The sequence below is a fragment of a genome, unplaced genomic scaffold (assembly GCF_019419815.1).
Source record: "Pyrus x bretschneideri cultivar Hongxiangsu unplaced genomic scaffold, Pyrus_bretschneideri_v1 Contig23, whole genome shotgun sequence".
In the NCBI taxonomy this organism is placed as follows: domain Eukaryota; kingdom Viridiplantae; phylum Streptophyta; class Magnoliopsida; order Rosales; family Rosaceae; genus Pyrus; species Pyrus x bretschneideri.
In genome coordinates, this window is record NW_025999535.1 from 2,383,937 (window position 1) to 2,401,451 (window position 17,515).

Genomic DNA, 17,515 nt, shown 5'->3' on the forward strand with positions numbered 1-17,515 from the left:
GAAAAATACCACACACATTGCCTCTCGCGTGCTAATTTCATATAAATAATATTGTGATTGAGTTATATATTTATCTTAAATTAAAAAAATTAAAATTCCGACAATAAAACCATATGAATAAGTGAGACTTCGCAAAACTACGAGACCAAAATCAAACTTCCGTCTTAATATTATTTCTCATCTCCAAGGGAGAGAAAAATGAGAATAAAAAAAAGAAGAAAAGGGATGATTTTTATCTTACTACCCTCAAGTTTTGCTAAATTAGCAGTTAATTACATTCTTTTTTTCGTTTCAGTCTTAAGTTTAATATTTTTGTGACTTTCATAATTCAAATTTTTTGATATTATTTAATTTCAAATTCCACGTTGCTGGAAATTACCTATAAGAAAAAAAAGTAAAAGGAAAAGACTCTTTTAACAAGCAAAAATGTAGGGGAAAAGAGTGATACTTGGACAGATTTTTTTCATTTGAATTCCTTTCACTTGGTAGCTGGTCGGTCCCATGCCTCTCTGAAGCTCCTCTCAGCTTGTTGTAATCTGTGACAAACTTCTCTGCAAAAATTCAAGCCATAAGTGAAGTGAGTCTCTTTTTCTTTCCTCTCTCACTGGTAGAGACCTTGCTTAATTCTTTGGTGGGTGCTTGTTCTTTTCTGGGGTTTTTCTTTTCTTTTATCTGCTTCGTACACTGAGAGGAGGGGGGAAGTAATCATTTTTGTTGTAAATTGAAAAAAAAGAGAGAAAATTTTCATCTTTTTTGTTGAATGAATAAAACCCAGAATTTTTTTTTTTTTTTTTTTTGTTTGGTGAATTGGGTTTGTTTTAATTTGAAAACGTTGAAATAGGTCCAACTCGGACATTATTGTCTGCTTGTAATTCTTGAATTTTTTGTGGGATTTGGAATTTAGGTTCATTGGTGGGAAGTCTGTCAGCCAAGTGATTTGGGATCACTTGGAATTTTTCTTGGGTTTTGTTTTCTCGTTTCCCCATTCTCTGTTGTGCTTGAACTTTGAGTTTTTAGAGATAGAAACTTGAACTTTTGAGTTTTTAGAGAGAGAAACCCATCTGGGTAATTTGGAGATCTGGGATTTACTTAGGGTCTTATGCCCCATGAGGACTTTCTTTCCCTCTGAGTCTGGTAAAGAATCACAGGTTAATGCCCTCAATCCACTGTCATGGCTCCAGGTGGAAAGAGGGAAGCTTTCCAAGCTTCCATTAAACTCCTCCTCTTCTTCTATGTAAGTCATTCTTCGTAATTGCTTTAGTTTCAATAATTATTTTTGATATTTACTTCCCAATTCACAATTTTGATTTCCATGTTATATTTTGGTGTGTATGTGCAAATTACTGTAGAGAATCTCTTATCAAGGTCCCCGAGCCGCCAATACTCCCGTTCTATAAACCTGTTGATTATGTCAAAGTTTTAGCTCAAATTCATGAAGAACTTGAGTTGTGTCCTCCACAGGAACAGTCGAATCTTTACCTGTTACAATTCCAGGTCTTTAGGGGCCTCGGAGAAGTCAAGCTGATGCGAAGAAGCCTTCGTGCAGCTTGGCAGAAAGCTAACTCCATTCATGAGAAGCTCATATTTGGAGCATGGTTGAAGTATGAGATGCAAGGGGAAGAGCATAGTTCCGACTTGCTTGCCAGTTGTGATAAATGTGCACAAGAATTTGGGCCAGTAGATATTTTGACTCAGCTTCCTATTGATGCAACTGTAAGTCGTACACATGAGAATATTTCGATAAATGGGAATGAAATACCAAGAAATGTCAGTTTTCGAATACAAGATGAGAAAGTAGACTGTGATAGGCAGAAAATATCAAGCCTTTCTGCTCCATTTCATGCCATGCTTAATGGGTGTTTCTCGGAATCACTTCGCGAGGACATAGATTTGTCACAAAACAATATCAGTGCATCAGGTATGAGGACAATCATTGAGTTCAGTACGACAGGCAGTTTGAATGAAGTCCCCACTCATCTTTTGTTGGAAATATTAGTTTTTGCAAATAAATTTTGTTGCGAAAAGCTTAAAGATGCTTGCGACCGGAAACTTGCATCCTTTGTGTCTTCTAGAGAGGATGCGGTAGAACTCATGGCATATGCTCTTGAAGAGAACTGTCCTGTCCTTGCTGCATCATGTTTACAAGTTTTCTTAAATGATCTTCCTGATTGTTTGAATGACAACCGAGTGGTGGATATATTCAGGCATGCTGATAGACAACAGAGATCGATCATGGTTGGGCAAGCCTCGTTTTCGCTATACTGTTTATTAAGTGAAGTTTGTATGAACCTTGATCTACAGTTGGATAAAACAGCTTGTTTCCTGGAACGATTGGTAGAGTTTTCTGAAAATGATAGACAAAGAATGCTGGCATTCCATCAGTTGGGATGCCTGAGGCTCTTGAGAAAACAGTATGATGAAGCTAAACGCCTTTTTGAAGAAGCTTTAAATGCAGGCCATATATACTCAGTAGCAGGATTAGCGAGACTGAGTTACATTAAGGGCCATAAACTTTGGTCATATGAAAAGCTTAGCTCTGTAATCTGCGCCTGTTACACCGCTTGGATGGATGTATCAGGAGAGGTCCTTGTACTGTGAAGGTGATAAGAGATGGGAAGACCTTGAGAAAGCATCTGAGCTGGATCCAACTCTTACTTACCCTTACATGTATCGTGCGGCTACATTAATGAGAAACCAGAATGTTCAAGCTGCACTTGCAGAAATTAATTGGGTTCTGGGGTTTAAACTTGCATTAGAATGCTTGGAACTCCGGTTTTGTTTCTATCTTGCTCTTGAGGACTATAAATCAGCCATTTGTGATGTTCAAGCAATTCTGACTCTCTCCCCGGATTACAGAATGTTTGAGGGACGGGTGGCAGCATCCCAATTTCGCACACTTGTGCGTGAGCATGTAGAAAATTGGACAACAGCAGATTGTTGGCTGCAATTGTACAATCGTTGGTCTTCAGTCGATGATATTGGATCCCTCTCAGTTATTTACCAGATGCTTGAATCTGATGCAGCAAAAGGTGTTCTGTATTTCAGACAGTCATTGCTTCTTCTCAGGTATGTTTTGGATCCGAACATTTGTGGAGATTGTGATATAGTTCCTTTTATTTTGATAGGTTCAATTTTTTGTTGGTTATGTTTTACCCAAAAGTTAATGGTATATCCTGAATACTATTACCCCGCCTGTGTCAAACCTTAAGATTCAATTTTTGAGCAAGAAACCTTTTTGGTTCTGAAAATGTCAGTAGAAATCTCATGTCTCCACTTGATCAGGTTGAACTGTCCCGAAGCAGCAATGCAAAGTTTACAATTAGCTCGTCAACATGCATCCAGCGATGATGAAAAGTTGGTTTATGAGGGGTGGATCTTATACGATACAGGCCATTGTGAGGAAGGGCTCCGGAAAGCAGAGGAATCTATCAGAATTAAAAGATCCTTTGAGGCTTTCTTTTTGAAAGCCTATGCACTGGCAGACTCTAGCCAGGATCCATCCTCTTCATCGACTGTTGTATCCCTCCTCGAAGATGCCTTGAAGTGCCCATCTGACAGGTTGCGTAAAGGTCAAGTAAGTATTTTTCAACCAAATCATGAAAATCTTCCTAACCCTAATTCCTGCTGGGATCGACTGCTAGTCTCAGCATGTTCCAACCTTTCTATGGACCCTTCAATTTTTCATTTACCAGGCACTCAACAACCTTGGAAGTGTTTATGTTGATCGTGGGAAGTTAGACTTGGCAGCTGATTGCTACATAAATGCTCTAAAGATCAGGCATACCCGAGCACACCAGGGCCTTGCTCGGGTTCATTTTCTCAGAGATGACAAGTCTGCTGCATATGAGGAAATGAGCAAACTGATTGAGAAGGCCCGGAACAATGCATCTGCCTATGAGAAGAGGTCCGAATACTGTGATCGCGAACTCACAAAGACTGATCTGGAGATGGTCACCCGCTTAGATCCACTTCGGGTGTACCCTTACAGATATAGAGCTGCAGGTTCGATTTTTCATTTCTTCTTCAACACTCGTACATTATTATCGTCAAAGTTTCATTTCAAATTGTATGAAACAGAGTTTCGTGTTCTTGATGGGAACAGTGTTAATGGATAGCCACAAAGAAGCAGAGGCCATTGCAGAACTATCAAGGGCAATTGCATTCAAAGCCGACCTCCACCTTCTGCACTTACGGGCGGCATTCCATGAGCACGTTGGAGACGTCGTGGGTGCTTTGCGAGACTGTCGAGCCGCTCTCTCTGTCGATCCGAACCATCAAGAGATGCTGGAGCTTCATAGCCGTGTAAACAGCCATGAACCATGAACCAGCGCATTGTTGTGTACACTAGCAAAGTATATGTGTGTTACCTCCGATGTCATATCTCTTCTATTTTTTTATAGGTCAAAATTTTGTAATTTATGCGTTTGGCAATATATAATCCATTAATTGCATTGTTACCCCCCATGTTTTTCTCGTTTTCTTTGCCTACTGCTGTCACCAACTTCACCGGCCTCCACCGCGTTCACCAGTTGCGCGGTTGGGCGCGGGTTAGGGAAAAATATAAAATAATGCAGCCTAGACATACAATCCCACAGAAGACTCCAAGATGACGGTGTTTCAAACCAATTATACGACTTCATGTGAAACGTTGAACACATGACCATTCATGATAAGTTGGAACACTGCCACTTTGTCATCTCCGTTTCACTACGAAGGGATCATTTTACAATGTGAGTAATGGGTGTATGTTCGACATCCGGCCATGTAACGGGCGCACTCTCTGGCAACCGTAGACCTAAACCTGAAAGCAATAGACAAGGCTTTCATCTTCACATGCGATAATACCAATCGTTCATATTTTGTTAACTAAACTTGTAATAATCCGACTTATCATAAATATCAACCCTTTTTTTAGAGATAATATTTTTGCGTTCCAAAAGCACTTGATGACGCAAAAGCACTTGACGTGCTTCCTGCAAGAACCACCAATTATATGCTTCTTGGAGGAAGCACTTCAAGTGCTTTTTCAAGATTCACTTGCAATTTTACTACGGATTTGGTTCCGAAAATATTTTCATCAAACGAGCTCCTTGATTAAACTAAATTATATTAAACTATACATCTAAATGATCTTAACACCAAATGCTCATTTAACAAACTTCATCGGCAAGTGAGGCACAGATTCCCTTCGAGGATATGCTACGTATGTGCAATCTTCCAAATTTCCATTAAGCAAACAGAGCTTGTGTTCATTCTGCTCGCGTTCTGTCAAACTTATGTACACTTCCGAGCAAGAAACGAGTGCTGACGAAGAAACAGTTGATAAGATGAAAGCACGTGCAGATGCTGCGTCCGCCAAAATGGCAGGTATCAGCTGATTCACCAACACTGACGAAGCAATGTACCCCTCGGAGGAAAATCAGTAGGTGAACGATGTACATATTCGTATTTGTCCAATGAACTCATTCCCTGGGAGGGGGCTGGAAATATGGATGTTGCAAAGCTTCGTCAACGCTCAACCGCTCCTCCTGGTAGTTCAAATGTTTCAACCATCACATTTACTAAAGCGATGCGGGAGTTTACAAGATAACCACATAGTAACAGACACTAAGTTTAACAAGTTCACCTAGGAAACTTGTGATGCCCTAAAGAGAGAAGAAAACTAATAGATATAACTTACAGGCTCCCAGAGTAATAGCTGGCGCACCAACCTCATAGCCCAAACATTTGGAAACCTGCAGTTTCAACAAGTATGCAACATGATATCCAACACGAATTGTACCACGTAAATTATTCTGATAAATAAAATAGATACAACCAGTTACGGACCCTAGTTTAAGCGGATCTCTACTCTTTATTTGATGAGAGAAAAATTCTTCTGAGCATTTCCAAGAAGCTGGTGATCCTCGAGCCTGGTCGCAAAAGTGAAAACAAATTAGCCAAAAATGAAATTAGAGAGTATGTTGTCCTAATGTCACAATCCCAAAACCAAGTAGCAATAACAGATGGTAAACTCACCTGGCCCTCGGTTTGGTGATGTCGTAAGGAACTCCCAGGGATTAAGATGCACAACTCCATGAATGATCTAAGTCTGTCAACCAAAAAATGTAAGCCTAAATATAAATGGAGCTCAAGTTTGGCAACAGCATAGCCAAAGGCCCAAAGCATGTCATGGACGGTTATAACAAAACAGAGTCTATGAAAGAGATCCGATCCAAATGTTTATTTCCCACGATTAAAGATGTAAGTAACATTGCCTTAAACTCACTTGTAGGCAAGCTCCTTTAAGCCCTCATTCCATCCCTGTAGATGCTGGTCTAAAAGAATGCGTGTGTAATCACTAATCTGGAAAACATTCGGTGATCCTAAAATCAACTCTAACATCACAACACCAACACTCCACATATCGTACCTGTGCAACAGATATGAGGTAAGATGCACATCTATCGTTAGTACATAAGATCAATTTCTTTCACGAATGTAGATAAAGAACTAATTTACTAATATTTCAACTTACTTCAATGTTGTGTTGGTGGACTTCCGGTACCAATTAGAATAAAGCAAGGCTTCCGGAGGAGTATATTCATTAGTCTGTTCAACTCTAGAGAAACACAAAAATCAATATATCCATCATAAACTCGTTACAATTTTGATTAATGGACAGATAATTCCCACAGTACAATAGATACCTGGATGGTCCAGTAGAACCATACAAATGCTTTAAAGTGAACTCATCCAGTGCACTGCCAAAGTCAATAATGCGCCTAAATGATTTATCAAGAAGACATCAAGTTACTAGCACACTCAAATCAAAAGCATTACCTTTATAATATATCAAGTTATATACTCCAAATAGTAAGGTGATCCTACATTTTGGTGGTGAAATTGTGGCCATTTGGAATTCCTTTCAGGCATCTCCCCGTGTTCTGCTCTTCAAAGCATAACACCATATTCTCTACAAAACATAAGAAAATTCAAGTAGGCAATTAATGCGAAAGATCTAGCTTCTATAAGCCGGATTTTGTAGACAAAGAGCTACTAGCATATGTTTCAGTTTCACTGACATAATGAAAATACCATTGGATCCTGTATGACTTGAAAGGTTCAAAATAAATTGTAGATTTAAAGGTGCATCTTATTCGATATTTAAATTTGTCTGACTACCTCCCAAATACTCTTAAAATAATATTTCTATTGGCCAACAAGAATAAAAAGACAATGCTAAGACAAGTACAACCAGCTCTAGCCAATTAATTTCCTTTTCAAAACTATTATACGTATGTTTTCACAATATATAACTAAGGTGTAGTATAACATGACACCGATGAACTCACCAGGTTTGATATCTCTATGGGTAATATTACGGTCATGACAGGACTTCAACGCCATCAACTGGCCAAAATGAAAAAGATCAAGTATTAAAATAAATGCATTGGTCTAAAGCCACAAGAGCAGAAAAATGAATATATGTGATCCCATAATAAGACTGAAAAGAAACTCATGAAAACTTCCAGCATGATTTTTTTTTCAAACAAAGTCAGTTTAAATACCAATAAAAGCAAGAAAGATTCACCAGTCTAAGTTATACTAGACAACTCCATAGGCGTAGGGATAGTCACGAAGCACGTACTTGTATTAAAGCTAGCATACTTGACAAAGTTCAAAACACTGACACCCCAGAAGCAGTTCGACAAAAAGAAATCTTCTGAACTAGATTAACTAGTAATTTGATGTTTTGTAGATAGAAAACTTCTCAATGATATAAGATAGCAATATGTAAATCAGTAATGACGGAGCATAAAAAAAAATTCAATGAAAATTAAAGACATGACACACCAATTGCCATATAAGACTGCGCATTTGCTCCTTTCCTGCTTCTGTTGTCTTCAACCAATGCCACCACTTTGATGGACGCAGCATCTGGACATGGTTCACTTTTTCAGCTCTTTCATCAGCATTAGTATCTTCTTCCACAGTATACATAATCTTCGATAAAGACACGCCCTCATAATGAAATACAAGCCATATTTCATTTGCTTGAGATTCAAAAGACTCTACATATCTAGCAATATGGTTCAACCCTTCTTCATAGAAATCTCCATGCAGTCTAAATCTGTCCTGGAACAATTTTTCAAAAGTCCAACTGTTTCTGCTTCCATACGTCATTGAATCAGTTGTCTCTAACAAGCCATAGAAATCAAACCATGATTCATTCAAGACAGAGGTTGATGTTCCAGCTGATAGAGAACCTCCAAGACGACTAGAGGCATTTAGAAAAATTTCACCGAAATATTTTTCCCGTAAACCACTTAAGTAAACAGCAGCCCCTCTCTCCACCTGTTACAATTATCAACCACTCATTCTTAAAAATAAAATTCCAGAAACTTTAAATCTTTAAAACATATTTGACAAGTAAATGCCAGAAAATTTTGAAACTTCAAGCATTTACTTTATGAGTCAAAAGAGGAAACAAATAGTGAGAATGTAAATAATTCTTTGAATTCCATAAGAAAACTGAAAGTATCAATAAGTAGAGAAGAATTATAGTCTTAACACTGCTTTTCAGCACAAGCGCAGTAAGAAGACGAACTTCATTGAATATTCTGATACATGCATATAAAGATTTGTCAACAATAAAACATTTTCAAGAATAAAAATGAAATTAGACCAACTACGGGAAAAGAATAGGCAATATGTTCACAATCAAAAGCTAGAATGTCATTACTATCGCAACATGAATGCTGAATTTTTACAATAATAAATCAATTTTTTTGTCACAAAACTTAATTGATCAAATAATTACCATTATACGTTTTAAAATGAGCAAGTTTTCATCAGGAAGGCCTGCATAGCAATTATGAGCCAATCAGCTATTATCTTTGATATGAAAGTCAAAAAGACAAAAATAAATAAATAAATAACTAAATGAGATGCTCTTATTTTTCTCACTTGAATTTGAAGTGTTGTTGCCTTGATGACAGTTCCAATTAAAAGCCAGCCACACTTCACCATATGATCCACGACCAAACCTCTTCTTTAGTACATACCTGACAGGCAATAAGGATAATGTTTCTTAAATGTCTGTTCTAAAAGCCAGTAAGATACGTTTCAATGCATAAATGGGAGAATACCAAGGTTTAAAAGGATAACATAAGCATAAATGCAGAACATATACAACACTACAAATGATTTTCAAAGCAAACTCTGCCTTACTTTTTATTCCACACCATCAATTCTGATATATGCACATAAAGTATGATTATTCTAGACTACAGAACAAGAATTTCATTATTCTCTGAATAAAATCCTAACAATCATAAAAATGGTTTTCCGAATGGTACTGCTATTCTGGACCCCTTCGTATCTCTTTCATAGTTTGTGTAAGTATGCATGATGTCAAAGAGATCAAGATACTCCTAAATAATACTCACAATATTTCCATATTCATATTCGTACCATTTTTCAAGTGCTTCACAAAATCTATTAATACGTAGATTGTGGCTGCTTAACGATTTAGCAGTTGTATTTTGTAATACAGATCAGGTGAACTACTTACACACATACAAATGATGGTATCAAGATGAATCTCTTATGTCGAAGTCACCACATGTTAGTGTTCAGAACTATTTGACAAAGGTCACGCACAGAGACATTCAAGTAGACAAAGCATCTTTACCTGCTGTCAGGCATTGAATATTCAGATCCATTAGCTGAACCAGCATCAAGGAAAGGAACTGATTCAAGCAATGCAAGAAAACTTGCAAAGCCTTCAGGATTTGTGCATTGATCTTTAGCATTGTCAACAGTAATTCCAAGGTACGTGCAAAAATTCTGGTCATGGTACAAATTTAGACGTCCACCTAAAACAAAAAGGAAACATTCAAGTGGGTCTGTATAATTGATGCAATTTGCACTAAAGTTTATACAACATTCTTAGTCGACGGTACATCAGGATACAGTACATCAGGAATCTGTATCACGTATGCTAGCATGTTGAAGTGCTTATTTGTGTGTAAACCTAGCCAACATAATAATCATAATAATAATGAAGAAAGACGAGAGATGTTTAGATTAAAAATTAAAACAAAAACAGGTTTTAGAAAAACTTCGCAGGCTTCCCATCCAAGTAGAAGCCATTGCAAGTTATTAAGGCTCAGTAAAATTTGATCACTGATGTGGAGCTAAGTTTGTGTTGACACTGTTCACTTACCAAACTGTTGGTCAAGGGCCTCAGGGAGAGCCTGAGGCAGGTCATACACAAAATATTCATGCTCATCCTTCTCTTGCAACATGTACTCTGCATGTTCATCAAGGTTCTCAGATAGATAGAAACAGCCAACATAGCCATGTTTTCCTTTTACCTAGAGTAAGAAAAACAGTCAAAACCTGGATGAGCATACTTCAATTACAACCCCTCCAGTTGAGAAAAGAGGACGAGGCTTACCAATAACCTGTCAAACTTGGCAACAACTGGATGAGCATACTTCAATTGCTTTAGGTCATATGTGAAGTCATTGGCTGATCAAGGGAACAAAAGTAATCACGAAAACATTAGGAAATTAACAATCACCAAAAGTGTATGTGAACAATGAATTCCATTTAATGACGTTCTAAATAAGATTTGATTTGTGTTCTCCTACAAATGAATTCCAAATCATCAATGCGATTGATATCCAGAGAAGGTTTAAAAGCATAAGGGACCTGAGCCTTCATAGGTGGACTCCTGCAGTCCTAATGCTGGATAATTTGTGTCTCCTTCTCCAACTGACCTTTCCTTGAATAGATTTCCAGAAATCCCAGTAGATACCAATGGAACAACAACAGCTGCCACGTTATCCATACTGCCTTTTTCAAATGCAGTATTCACTATGCAGTCAGCTAATGAGTAGGAACACGAGGAAGAGATCTCTGATCTCCCAGAATCATAACTCCGTACTTCCCACAACAAATCACAAACGTCCTGCACGCTCAGCTTCTCAAAAACTCCATCAGATGCCGCCACAAGATAGGTATCATTTACAGTTAGGGGTTGCCAATCAGTCAACTCTGGTGCAGATATGACGCCATAACTGATGACAATCCAGTGCAAATGTTAAATTGCGTGCAAACGTAATTCAGGTTTCTATGAGATGAAAAACCACGGAATGCAAATTACTACAACTAAATCAGAAGCTCCTTCCAACAAAGAAAGAGTGCAAACTTTGCATATTTTTCTGTTGCTTGTGAACCTCACCTTTTAAAGGAGACATCACCAATAGCTCTGGAAATAGCCAGCTCACCATTTACTCGAGGCACACCACCCCATTCAATAACATAGCCACCCGCAGTTTCCACACGTGATTTTTCATCGTATCTGTCAGGATGATGGTCACTTGTCAATTCTTTAACAGAAAAATGCACCATTCCAGTGGAGGAAGCCAAGTCAAGGTTTTTATTGTTTCTTCGACGTGAAAGAGCACCATTATGTCTTTCCTGCCTGTATAATCTTAAATAAGCGGCTGCAACATAAGTACAAGAAAATAAATAAACTCCGCCATGTTCTTATATAGTGAAATGTAAACTAAACAGTACCATAGTAAATCACACTCCTACTCTGACATACAAGAACTGATTTGAGAGAGAGAAAGAGAGAGAGAGAGAGAGAACATAAATTAAACGTCTCAATATGCCATTTTTCACTCAAAATAAAAGTGCATTAAAACAATAAACAGCAGCATTTAAGAAACCCTTCTGACCTTTAGCCTCTGCATGAGATTGAAATTTTTCCGAGCACAATAACGCCTTTGAGTCTCCAATATTTGCAACTAATATTTGACCATCAGCAAGTATTACAATTGTGGCTGTGGAGCCCGAAACCAGGTTCTTTCTGGATGCTTCCTTCATAATCAATATAAGGACCATCAATACAAGATCAATTAGATAGAGCATTGCTGGGCAAACAACATCATGTAAAACATACCTTAGAAAACTTTGCATCCATATCATGAATTGCCCTCAATAATGCTTCTTTCAAAATTTCAAAGTGAAAAGAATCATCAAGATTTGCTTGGAATGAATGCTTAAACCTGAGAAATCATTAACCAACCAGAGATAAGTACCAAAATGGTTTGTCCAGAAAACCTCTAAAAATAAAGGAACATAAAACAATCTATTCCTTCACTGGCCTATGTAAGTTATTCACGTAAAACAGTGGAAAGCATTTCAGTGGTTTACATCAAAAGCTTCACGTCATGAAATTGAGTAAAAAATTAAAAACCAAAGATCCTTCTTTTCAAGAACCAAATAACAAAGACGGGGCTAATTAGATTGAAATGTACCTTCCAAGATTCAATTCATGCCGATCGAGTAGGCCATCCCAATTATACCATTGGAAAAGAAAATGATGATCTGTACTAGTCTGCAAACTTCCTGAAGCTTTCGTCAAGATAGCGGAGTACGATGCATCGATGAGAAAATACGTATGCAAAATGAAATACTCCAGCAAAAGCCTTGAAGCCATTTCACTAGCTTCATCCCCATTATGCCCATCAAAAACAGCAACAATCCCACTGTAACCTCCTTAATCCCCAATTTCCCTGCCCCAATTTCACATGCCAAACATCAGAAGAAAAACCCAATAGCACGAATTGATCAAATCACAACAAAACCAACCAAATTCATAATTTACAATACAGACGCTAGAGAGAGAGAGAGAGATTGGGGCGCTTACCAGGGAAGGGAATGCGTACGTCGAGAGCGCAGAGAGTGCGATCCTCGAGAGACTTCCGGCGGCCTTGAAGCGTGGCGGCCTGGCAGCGGGAGGCGGTGGTTCGAGAGTGGGAGGAAGCATACTCGGAGTGCGTCCAGCGAGGGCATTTAGGGGATTGAAAGACCGCCGGAGCGCCACCTTGTTTGTAGACCGTCAAGCACGTCGACGATTCGGCGTGAGAGGGCGTCGCAACGGCTAGTAATAGTAATAGTAGAAATCCAAATCGGAGGAATTGGTGAGATCTGGGGTCCTTCATCAACTGCCACTCTGCTCTCTGCTCTCTCCTCTCCTACTATGCGTTGAAAAAATTCAATTTCTAAAGAACGACGATGGGAAACTATGAACCCGCGCAACCCCGATGACTACCTATTGCCGGGTTTTTTATTACAGCCTTAAAAGTTCCGATACGGTTTATTCTAACAAAAAATTATATTTTTATACTAAAAAGTCTATCCTACTATCATTAAAATTTAAAGTTTTCAAGCATTTTTTATTAGTTTTTTTTTTTTTCTTGAGGTGGCAGAGAGTCTCAAATTTTTTGAGAGAGTTCTTATGTCATTTATCTTCGTTACGAGATTTCAAATCAATAAAAGTGATTTTGACTTTGTTCACCATCAATCATTTTGATTATTCCGTGAAAAATGTTATTTAAATAAGAACCAAATGACAAAATGATTGGTAATAGACGAAAGAGTTATACTAATTTCTGAAACCATTTTAACTAAAAAGTTTTTTTCTTAACGTGATGTTTATATAGTCGATAAGCAACTGCCTCCGCAGTGGGGCTTTCCATATCACAATTGCAAATATTACTTGGACGGTTATGTCATGAATCATGGTACCCGATCTCAGTAATCGACATTCATTGTACAACATTAGTTTTCCGAAATAGTATACAACTTTTGGAACATTTATGATCATATCCTCCCATCATAGTACCTCGCAAGTCGAGAGCCGATCCCAACAAAAATAGAATCTTCCGAGCAATATGCGATGTTTGTACTGCCTGCCATTAGATTGCCACCAAAATTCTTCCTGCCACCAAATTATGGATCAGTTTTCTTCACTTGGAAATCATCAATGCGATTGATATCCGAGAGTAGGTTCAAAATTAGAAAAATTAAAGAAAATGTTTTGAAAATTTGGAGTTTTAACCAAAATGATAAAAATGCGTTGTAAGTAAATAATACTGAAAGTGCCTTTTTAAAGTAAAAAATTTATTAATGTTAAAAGTGAACAGTACCGTAAGTATTTCATTAAGACTCCTTTAAAATTCTCTTCACTTTAGAGCCTAACAGTGAAATTTTGAGCTTAAGAACATGCATAAACAGTAAAATTTCACTTTATTCGCCTTTGAAAACGTGAGAATTGAGATGAGCCGAGAGGATTGGGGGACTTGTGAGAGTAGATGTGGTGGGTTGGGTCTTTATAAAGATCAGATATGGACACGTGGCTTGACGTGAATAGTTGAAAATCTTATTGGAAATTTGAGTAGAGATTCTTAATGGATAATCACACGTGACTCAACGAGAGCAGTTAAAAATTTTATTGAAAATCTGAGACGATAATGACACGTGAAGAATAAAGGAAAGATTGCATAAAACATAAGGAAATAAAAGAAAACGTTTCATCTCCCTGTTAAAAGCGCAACTTTAAGGCCTCCTTTGATGGATTGGATGAGATAAGTTACGATTAATTAAAATGGGTTTGAGTCTAGTCTGTTGTTTGTTGAATAAAAATGTGAGATGGACAAGACTAAATATGATAAGTTATGAATCTACAATAAAATGGGTTATCTAACGTATTCTTATACATAGATTACAAGTCTTGTATTACTAATCTTTGTCAATCCAATCTTATTTCTAAAACTCAATCCTTCCGGGGTTTTATACATTTTAATAAGAAAACCCTACTAGCTGATGCTTAATAACCAAAGTGGGCCGGCACTAGACTGGCTGGAGATCAAGAGAAGCCCATGAAACATCCTCTTGGGGTAGGCCAGCTCATTGAATTAACTAGTTGGTGATGATCCATAATACCTGGGAGATTTTGATGTTTATAATTTTGTTCGTGTCTCCTTTACGTTGTCGTCTCACAAGGTGAAGTGAATGAGAGAGGACAAAGTTGCAAGTGGCCCTCTACTATAGCAGTGGAGATGAGTTTTGTCTTTACATTACTGTGTGAATTCGAATTTCATCAGTTCTTTAATCTAACATCTAATCTAACAAAATTATTATTTGACCCAAAAAAAATGAGAGGACAAAGTTGCAAAGAAAATTTGAAAATCCCTTTGATAATACTACTGTTGATAAATTATAGTAGAAAATGTGCAAAATCTAAAGAAGATGTAAAATTATATGATTTTATTATAATTATAGAAGATGTAAACTTACCACACACATTCCACCAAACAAAAAAACAAAAAACAAAAAATAACTTACCACACACTAGTATAATTATTAGTCTTACTATTCTCATCACACTCCCTTTAATTTTTCTTGAATACTTGCCTTTAGACGTCTTCTATTGGCCTTGTGTTTGTTTGTTGCAAAGCAGTGTATGTTTTAGCTGGTTCAATTATCAAGATGTCTCGAGTAGGTTCAACAACCCCAACAATTAAAGAAATAACGACGTTTTAGCTGGTTCACTGATTATATATATATATATATATATATATATATATATATTATTAACCATGTAAACCCAAGTGGCATGATCTGTGTAGTGATGCATGATCATGCCATTTGGCTTTACATGATTAATATATGTGTGTACGTATTTAGGGGTTTAATTTGATTTTTCTCTGTTTGGTTGTCCTTTTATTTTTGATCGTGAAAGATTATCCTATTGTTATGTTACTAGTGATAAAATTTTGTTGTTGTACATATATGGAAGCTAAGAGGAGTTAATCGTTATGAATAACGATTTTTGTTCGTTATTTCACATGATCGGCTCCAGTATATACACATGAAGGAGCTAATTAAGATTATTTTTGCATATGTTGAAATTAATTCGGTTAGTAGTGATACTACTTGGTGGTACCGTTGCAGGCATGCATCTTAAAAATTAAAAAAATTAAAAAAAAAATCTCCTTCACTAAAATCATGCTTTTCTTTGTTTTTGCAGCCCACAATTCAAATGAAACAATACTCGACTTCATGGCATAGTTGATAAACAACTCTTTGTATTGAAAGGCTTTGAAGGGTTGTGGATCGCTTGCACAAATGAGAGCTCCAGCAGGTTCTACAATGCAGTGATCAAAAGGCGTGATAAAAAAAGCATCAGATGTCCGGGTATTACTTGAACTCGTCACTCCCCGATGTACCCTCTGCTTGGCTCTTGGCCGAACGATATTGAACATGTTCAGTGGCACTCAACTGAAACATCTAGTGTTGCTTTGCCGAGCCATTGTTTTACGCATTCGGTGTTAGCTTTCCAAACAATTCACAAATTTAGAGTTTGTCAAAAGTGGAAAATTACGGATGATTTTGTTGCCATAGTTGCTTTTCCAGAGTTTGGTTTTTGTCCCCCGTCTTTGCACTACCTTTTTCTTCTTCAGCAATTTAATAAGCGTAAGGGGCTGAACCCCTTTTATCACAAAAAAAGAAAAAAGAATATATATATATATATATATATATATATAATGTGTAATTTCAACAAAATTGAACGCGGAAGAGGAAGAAGTTGGGTTCTTGAGGGTTTGGAGGGGGTGAGTCGTGAGTCGTGAGTCTGTGTGCGAGGATGCAAACATCGATGCATAATTCAAATATTTATGTTTCATGCTGTGACTGTGAAGTTAATCAAGATGGAACTTCAAACTCGTGGAGGCAGAAGAAACACAAGACCAAATTACGATGAAAAACTGTGAAGTGTTAGGCTAGTCAACTCATGAAACTCCTAAATGTCAATCAGATTTGGACTTGGTACCTAAAAACCTAGGACCAATATTGCCACCTGCTTACTAGGTAGGTCAAATATGCAATCACAAGCCAGAAGGTCACATGGCCGGCGCTGAGATTCTGGGGTCCAAGGCGAGCTTCCGAGAGGGGTCCTTGAGTCTCCAAATACAATAAAAGAGAAAAAGCCTCTCAGCATCTATGAAACAAGGAGTCTCTTGAAACTTGTCCCTAGTTGTAAAGCCAAATGCACTCACAACCCTAGCTAAATTCCTAATTATATGTGATTTGCATGATCTTCCTATGATCTTTGCCAAGTAGCACGTGCGTTATGAGGCAATCAAGGAAACAATGTCTAACGTAAGGCAGGTGATTCACTCCTAGTTAACCCAATCGTTAGTCTAAAGTCTCCAACACTCCATGCATGATTGAAATGTAAACCCAATCCATAATTAGGGTATCCAACCTACCTATCATATTTGTACATTTCTCTATCAGTCATGTACTTAATTATCTTTTCATTATGTAATGTTGGATGATAATCGAGACTGTTTATTTTCAACGTTATCTTACAATTGCTTCATGATAGAAAAGAACCAAATGGAAAATTGTTCAAACTTTTATAACAGTTCAATAATTGATTTTATAATCAAAGATATTGGATTTGTCTAATTAGTTGATTACAATAAGAAAATGACTAAATGATATCCGATTTACTTATTTGTAAATAAAATGACATAGGTCAAAGTTTTCAAACCATGAATAATAATAATAATATTGACACGCCTCAATCGAGATCAGGGCATGCTGGCCATCACGTGGAAGTGACGTAACCATGTGCACAGTGCGAAAGCTAATAAAATAGTAACAG

General features: G+C 37.3%; 2 protein-coding genes across 6 annotated transcripts; one reads left to right on the top strand and one right to left on the bottom strand.

Annotated features, from left to right (window-relative positions):
- Positions 1-438: 438 nt before the first annotated feature.
- On the top strand, positions 439-4,462 carry LOC103960096 (ETO1-like protein 1). Its single transcript, XM_048585685.1, is given in 6 exon segments — positions 439-1,234; positions 1,350-2,552; positions 2,554-3,066; positions 3,283-3,574; positions 3,693-4,002; positions 4,103-4,462. Coding segments are annotated over 6 exon segments (2,667 nt in total). The 5' UTR covers positions 439-1,106; the 3' UTR covers positions 4,324-4,462.
- Positions 4,463-5,094: 632 nt separating this feature from the next.
- On the bottom strand, positions 5,095-13,127 carry LOC103960091. Of its 5 annotated transcripts, XM_009372490.3 has the most exons (21): positions 12,710-13,125; positions 12,318-12,575; positions 11,960-12,065; positions 11,736-11,877; positions 11,234-11,498; positions 10,702-11,069; positions 10,445-10,518; positions 10,211-10,361; positions 9,677-9,860; positions 8,950-9,047; positions 8,804-8,844; positions 7,837-8,337; positions 7,335-7,392; positions 6,871-6,955; positions 6,690-6,764; positions 6,518-6,601; positions 6,269-6,412; positions 6,019-6,091; positions 5,830-5,912; positions 5,681-5,735; positions 5,095-5,528 (listed from the first exon to the last, which is right to left on the bottom strand). In XM_009372490.3, exons 2-21 carry the CDS (start codon positions 12,497-12,499, stop codon positions 5,463-5,465), a joined length of 2,835 nt encoding a protein of 944 aa, XP_009370765.2. In that variant the 5' UTR covers positions 12,500-12,575; positions 12,710-13,125; the 3' UTR covers positions 5,095-5,462. The 5 variants fall into 5 exon arrangements, 4 of the variants coding, with proteins under 4 accessions (XP_009370765.2, XP_048441683.1, XP_048441684.1 ...); XM_048585726.1 differs by lacking the exon at positions 12,710-13,125 and having other exon boundaries at positions 11,234-11,476; positions 11,736-11,873; positions 12,318-12,352; XM_048585727.1 differs by lacking the exon at positions 12,710-13,125 and having other exon boundaries at positions 11,234-11,485; positions 11,736-11,873; positions 12,318-12,352.
- Between the last annotated feature and the right edge of the window lie 4,388 nt (positions 13,128-17,515).

Coding starts and splice junctions, on each gene's coding strand:
- LOC103960091 (XM_009372490.3), bottom strand. CDS start 12,499: ATGGCTTCAAGGCTTTTGCTGGAGTATTTCATTTTGCATACGTATTTT. Junction 9,861..10,210: donor GGCCCTTGACCAACAGTTTG/GTAAGTGAACAG, acceptor TTTTTGTTTTAG/GTGGACGTCTAAATTTGTAC. Junction 8,338..8,803: donor TCATTTTAAAACGTATAATG/GTAATTATTTGA, acceptor TAATTGTAACAG/GTGGAGAGAGGGGCTGCTGT.